This window comes from Phytophthora sojae (assembly GCF_000149755.1).
Source record: "Phytophthora sojae unplaced genomic scaffold PHYSOscaffold_6, whole genome shotgun sequence".
NCBI classification, from domain to species: domain Eukaryota; phylum Oomycota; class Peronosporomycetes; order Peronosporales; family Peronosporaceae; genus Phytophthora; species Phytophthora sojae.
This window is the reverse complement of record NW_009258120.1, coordinates 31,382-38,033: the sequence shown is the minus strand read 5'-3', so window position 1 is coordinate 38,033 and position 6,652 is coordinate 31,382. Positions and strand designations below refer to the sequence as shown.

The 6,652-nt window shown below is 63.2% G+C and overlaps 2 protein-coding genes across 2 annotated transcripts in view; both read left to right on the top strand.

Annotated features, from left to right (window-relative positions):
* Positions 1–1,254, top strand: part of PHYSODRAFT_514752 (hypothetical protein) — a gene marked incomplete at both ends in the record, with an annotated part of 7,621 nt that extends 6,367 nt beyond the window's left edge. Inside the window, one exon of the mRNA XM_009531890.1 lies at positions 1,117–1,254. Within this exon, the coding sequence (XP_009530185.1) occupies positions 1,117–1,254 (138 nt within the window). The remainder of the gene's footprint in view (positions 1–1,116) is intronic.
* A 4,977-nt stretch (positions 1,255–6,231) lies between these two features.
* Positions 6,232–6,652, top strand: part of PHYSODRAFT_512073 (hypothetical protein) — a gene marked incomplete at both ends in the record, with an annotated part of 6,825 nt that continues 6,404 nt past the window's right edge. Inside the window, 2 exons of the mRNA XM_009531889.1 lie at positions 6,232–6,276; positions 6,552–6,614. Coding sequence (XP_009530184.1) covers positions 6,232–6,276; positions 6,552–6,614 — 108 coding nt within the window. The remainder of the gene's footprint in view (positions 6,277–6,551; positions 6,615–6,652) is intronic.

Below are 6,652 nucleotides of genomic sequence, written 5' to 3'. Positions count from 1 at the left end.
TGCCCACCAGCAGCCCACCAGCAGTGGCTACACGGCCCCTAGCGATGGCGCCAATGGCTCGTTGTTGGTCAATTAGTGCGCAAATGGTATCGCCATGGCCAGCCACATCCGCTGAGCCACCCCACGCAGCCTGCAACCGTGCAGAAGGCCTCGGTCCCGATTCTTGCCTTGGCCACCAGCAGCCCACCAGCAGTGGCTACACGGCCTCTAGCGATGGCGCCAATGGCTCGTTGGTGGTAAATTAGAGCGCAAATGGTATCGCCATGGCCAGCCACATCCGCTGAGCCACCCCACGCGGCCTGCAACCGTGCAGAAGGCCTCGGTCCCGATTCTCGCCTTGGCCACCAGCAGCCCACCAGCAGTGGCTACACGGCCTCTAGCGATGGCGCCAATGGCTCGTTGGTGGTAAATTAATGCGCAAATGGTATCGCCATGGCCAGCCACATCCGCTGAGCCACCCCACGCGGCCTGCAACCGTGCAGAAGGCCTCGGTCCCGATTCTCGCCTTGGCCACCAGCAGCCCACCACCAGTGGCTACACGGCCCCTAGCGATGGCGCCAATGGCTCGTTCGTGGTAAATTAGTGCGCAAATGGTATCGCCATGGCCAGCCACATCCGCTGAGCCACCCCACGCGGCCTGCAACCGTGCAGAAGGCCTCGGTCCCGATTCTCGCCTTGCCCACCAGCAGCCCACCACCAGTGGCTACACGGCCCCTAGCGATGGCGCCAATGGCTCGTTGTCGGTCAATTAGTGCGCAAATGGTATCGCCATGGCCAGCCACATCCGCTGAGCCACCCCACGCAGCCTGCAACCGTGCAGAAGGCCTCGGTCCCGATTCTTGCCTTGGCCACCAGCAGCCCACCAGCAGTGGCTACACGGCCTCTAGCGATGGCGCCAATGGCTCGTTCGTGGTAAATTAGAGCGCAAATGGTATCGCCATGGCCAGCCACATCCGCTGAGCCACCCCACGCGGCCTGCAACCGTGCAGAAGGCCTCGGTCCCGATTCTCGCCTTGGCCACCAGCAGCCCACCACCAGTGGCTACACGGCCTCTAGCGATGGCGCCAATGGCTCGTTGGTGGTAAATTAGAGCGCAAATGGTATCGCCATGGCCAGCCACATCCGCTGAGCCACCCCACGCAGCCTGCAACCGTGCAGAAGGCCTCGGTCCCGATTCTCGCCTTGCCCACCAGCAGCCCACCACCTGTGGCTACACGGCCCCTAGCGATGGCGCCATTGGCTCGTTCGTGGTAAATTAGAGCGCAAATGGTATCGCCATGGCCAGCCACATCCGCTGAGCCACCCCACGCGGCCTGCAACCGTGCAGAAGGCCTCGGTCCCGATTCTCGCCTTGGCCACCAGCAGCCCACCACCTCTGGCTACACGGCCCCTAGCGATGGCGCCAATGGCTCGTTCGTGGTAAATTAGTGCGCAAATGGTATCGCCATGGCCAGCCACATCCGCTGAGCCACCCCACGCGGCCTGCAACCGTGCAGAAGGCCTCGGTCCCGATTCTCGCCTTGGCCACCAGCAGCCCACCACCAGTGGCTACACGGCCCCTAGCGATGGCGCCAATGGCTCGTTCGTGGTAAATTAGAGCGCAAATGGTATCGCCATGGCCAGCCACATCCGCTGAGCCACCCCACGCGGCCTGCAACCGTGCAGAAGGCCTCGGTCCCGATTCTCGCCTTGGCCACCAGCAGCCCACCACCAGTGGCTACACGGCCCCTAGCGATGGCGCCAATGGCTCGTTCGTGGTAAATTAGTGCGCAAATGGTATCGCCATGGCCAGCCACATCCGCTGAGCCACCCCACGCAGCCTGCAACCGTGCAGAAGGCCTCGGTCCCGATTCTCGCCTTGGCCACCAGCAGCCCACCACCAGTGGCTACACGGCCCCTAGCGATGGCGCCAATGGCTCGTTGGTGGTAAATTAGTGCGCAAATGGTATCGCCATGGCCAGCCACATCCGCTGAGCCACCCCACGCAGCCTGCAACCGTGCAGAAGGCCTCGGTCCCGATTCTCGCCTTGGCCACCAGCAGCCCACCACCAGTGGCTACACGGCCTCTAGCGATGGCGCCAATGGCTCGTTCGTGGTAAATTAGAGCGCAAATGGTATCGCCATGGCCAGCCACATCCGCTGAGCCACCCCACGCAGCCTGCAACCGTGCAGAAGGCCTCGGTCCCGATTCTCGCCTTGGCCACCAGCAGCCCACCACCAGTGGCTACACGGCCTCTAGCGATGGCGCCAATGGCTCGTTGGTGGTAAATTAGTGCGCAAATGGTATCGCCATGGCCAGCCACATCCGCTGAGCCACCCCACGCAGCCTGCAACCGTGTAGAAGGCCTCGGTCCCGATTCTCGCCTTGCCCACCAGCAGCCCACCACCAGTGGCTACACGGCCCCTAGCGATGGCGCCATTGGCTCGTTGGTGGTAAATTAGAGCGCAAAAGGTATCGCCATGGCCAGCCACATCCGCTGAGCCACCCCACGCAGCCTGCAACCGTGCAGAAGGCCTCGGTCCCGATTCTCGCCTTGGCCACCAGCAGCCCACCACCAGTGGCTACACGGCCTCTAGCGATGGCGCCAATGGCTCGTTGGTGGTAAATTAGTGCGCAAATGGTATCGCCATGGCCAGCCACATCCGCTGAGCCACCCCACGCGGCCTGCAACCGTGCAAAAGGCCTCGGTCCCGATTCTCGCCTTGGCCACCAGCAGCCCACCACCTGTGGCTACACGGCCTCTAGCGATGGCGCCAATGGCTCGTTGGTGGTAAATTAGAGCGCAAATGGTATCGCCATGGCCAGCCACATCCGCTGAGCCACCCCACGCGGCCTGCAACCGTGCAGAAGGCCTCGGTCCCGATTCTCGCCTTGGCCACCAGCAGCCCACCACCAGTGGCTACACGGCCTCTAGCGATGGCGCCAATGGCTCGTTGGTGGTAAATTAGTGCGCAAATGGTATCGCCATGGCCAGCCACATCCGCTGAGCCACCCCACGCGGCCTGCAACCGTGCAGAAGGCCTCGGTCCCGATTCTCGCCTTGGCCACCAGCAGCCCACCACCAGTGGCTACACGGCCCCTAGCGATGGCGCCAATGGCTCGTTGGTGGTAAATTAGAGGGCAAATGGTATCGCCATGGCCAGCCACATCCGCTGAGCCACCCCACGCAGCCTGCAACCGTGCAGAAGGCCTCGGTCCCGATTCTCGCCTTGCCCACCAGCAGCCCACCACCAGTGGCTACACGGCCTCTAGCGATGGCGCCATTGGCTCGTTGGTGGTAAATTAGAGCGCAAATGGTATCGCCATGGCCAGCCACATCCGCTGAGCCACCCCACGCAGCCTGCAACCGTGCAGAAGGCCTCGGTCCCGATTCTCGCCTTGGCCACCAGCAGCCCACCAGCAGTGGCTACACGGCCTCTAGCGATGGCGCCAATGGCTCGTTGGTGGTAAATTAGAGCGCAAATGGTATCGCCATGGCCAGCCACATCCGCTGAGCCACCCTACGCAGCCTGCAACCGTGCAGAAGGCCTCGGTCCCGATTCTCGCCTTGGCCACCAGCAGCCCACCACCAGTGGCTACACGGCCTCTAGCGATGGCGCCAATGGCTCGTTGGTGGTAAATTAGAGCGCAAATGGTATCGCCATGGCCAGCCACATCCGCTGAGCCACCCCACGCAGCCTGCAACCGTGCAGAAGGCCTCGGTCCCGATTCTCGCCTTGCCCACCAGCAGCCCACCACCAGTGGCTACACGGCCCCTAGCGATGGCGCCATTGGCTCGTTGGTGGTAAATTAGTGCGCAAATGGTATCGCCATGGCCAGCCACATCCGCTGAGCCACCCCACGCGGCCTGCAACCGTGCAGAAGGCCTCGGTCCCGATTCTCGCCTTGCCCACCAGCAGCCCACCACCTGTGGCTACACGGCCCCTAGCGATGGCGCCATTGGCTCGTTGGTGGTAAATTAGTGCGCAAATGGTATCGCCATGGCCAGCCACATCCGCTGAGCCACCCCACGCGGCCTGCAACCGTGCAGAAGGCCTCGGTCCCGATTCTCGCCTTGGCCACCAGCAGCCCACCACCAGTGGCTACACGGCCCCTAGCGATGGCGCCAATGGCTCGTTCGTGGTAAATTAGAGCGCAAATGGTATCGCCATGGCCAGCCACATCCGCTGAGCCACCCCACGCGGCCTGCAACCGTGCAGAAGGCCTCGGTCCCGATTCTCGCCTTGGCCACCAGCAGCCCACCACCAGTGGCTACACGGCCCCTAGCGATGGCGCCAATGGCTCGTTCGTGGTAAATTAGTGCGCAAATGGTATCGCCATGGCCAGCCACATCCGCTGAGCCACCCCACGCAGCCTGCAACCGTGCAGAAGGCCTCGGTCCCGATTCTCGCCTTGGCCACCAGCAGCCCACCACCAGTGGCTACACGGCCTCTAGCGATGGCGCCAATGGCTCGTTGGTGGTATATTAGCGCGCAAATGGTATCGCCATGACCAGCCACATCCGCTGAGCCACCCCACGCAGCCTGCAACCGTGCAGAAGGCCTCGGTCCCGATTCTCGCCTTGGCCACCAGCAGCCCACCACCAGTGGCTACACGGCCTCTAGCGATGGCGCCAATGGCTCGTTGGTGGTATATTAGCGCGCAAATGGTATCGCCATGGCCAGCCACATCCGCTGAGCCACCCCACGCAGCCTGCAACCGTGCAGAAGGCCTCGGTCCCGATTCTCGCCTTGGCCACCAGCAGCCCACCACCAGTGGCTACACGGCCTCTAGCGATGGCGCCAATGGCTCGTTGGTGGTAAATTAGAGCGCAAATGGTATCGCCATGGCCAGCCACATCCGCTGAGCCACCCCACGCAGCCTGCAACCGTGCAGAAGGCCTCGGTCCCGATTCTCGCCTTGGCCACCAGCAGCCCACCACCAGTGGCTACACGGCCTCTAGCGATGGCGCCAATGGCTCGTTGGTGGTATATTAGAGCGCAAATGGTATCGCCATGCCCAGCCACATCCGCTGAGCCACCCCACGCAGCCTGCAACCGTGCAGAAGGCCTCGGTCCCGATTCTCGCCTTGGCCACCAGCAGCCCACCACCAGTGGCTACACGGCCTCTAGCGATGGCGCCAATGGCTCGTTGGTGGTATATTAGCGCGCAAATGGTATCGCCATGGCCAGCCACATCCGCTGAGCCACCCCACGGAGCCTGCAACCGTGCAGAAGGCCTCGGTCCCGATTCTCGCCTTGGCCACCAGCAGCCCACCACCAGTGGCTACACGGCCTCTAGCGATGGCGCCAATGGCTCGTTGGTGGTATATTAGCGCGCAAATGGTATCGCCATGGCCAGCCACATCCGCTGAGCCACCCCACGCAGCCTGCAACCGTGCAGAAGGCCTCGGTCCCGATTCTCGCCTTGGCCACCAGCAGCCCACCACCAGTGGCTACACGGCCTCTAGCGATGGCGCCAATGGCTCGTTGGTGGTATATTAGCGCGCAAATGGTATCGCCATGGCCAGCCACATCCGCTGAGCCACCCCACGCAGCCTGCAACCGTGCAGAAGGCCTCGGTCCCGATTCTCGCCTTGGCCACCAGCAGCCCACCACCAGTGGCTACACGGCCTCTAGCGATGGCGCCAATGGCTCGTTGGTGGTATATTAGAGCGCAAATGGTATCGCCATGGCCAGCCACATCCGCTGAGCCACCCCACGCAGCCTGCAACCGTGCAGAAGGCCTCGGTCCCGATTCTCGCCTTGGCCACCAGCAGCCCACCACCAGTGGCTACACGGCCTCTAGCGATGGCGCCAATGGCTCGTTGGTGGTATATTAGAGCGCAAATGGTATCGCCATGGCCAGCCACATCCGCTGAGCCACCCCACGCAGCCTGCAACCGTGCAGAAGGCCTCGGTCCCGATTCTCGCCTTGGCCACCAGCAGCCCACCACCAGTGGCTACACGGCCTCTAGCGATGGCGCCAATGGCTCGTTGGTGGTAAATTAGAGCGCAAATGGTATCGCCATGGCCAGCCACATCCGCTGAGCCACCCCACGCAGCCTGCAACCGTGCAGAAGGCCTCGGTCCCGATTCTCGCCTTGCCCACCAGCAGCCCACCACCTGTGGCTACACGGCCCCTAGCGATGGCGCCAATGGCTCGTTGGTGGTAAATTAGTGCGCAAATGGTATCGCCATGGCCAGCCACATCCGCTGAGCCACCCCACGCGGCCTGCAACCGTGCAGAAGGCCTCGGTCCCGATTCTCGCCTTGCCCACCAGCAGCCCACCACCTGTGGCTACACGGCCCCTAGCGATGGCGCCATTGGCTCGTTGGTGGTAAATTAATGCGCAAATGGTATCGCCATGGCCAGCCACATCCGCTGAGCCACCCCACGCAGCCTGCAACCGTGCAGAAGGCCTCGGTCCCGATTCTCGCCTTGGCCACCAGCAGCCCACCACCAGTGGCTACACGGCCTCTAGCGATGGCGCCAATGGCTCGTTGGTGGTAAATTAGAGCGCAAATGGTATCGCCATGGCCAGCCACATCCGCTGAGCCACCCCACGCAGCCTGCAACCGTGCAGAAGGCCTCGGTCCCGATTCTCGCCTTGCCCACCAGCAGCCCACCACCTGTGGCTACACGGCCCCTAGCGATGGCGCCATTGGCTCG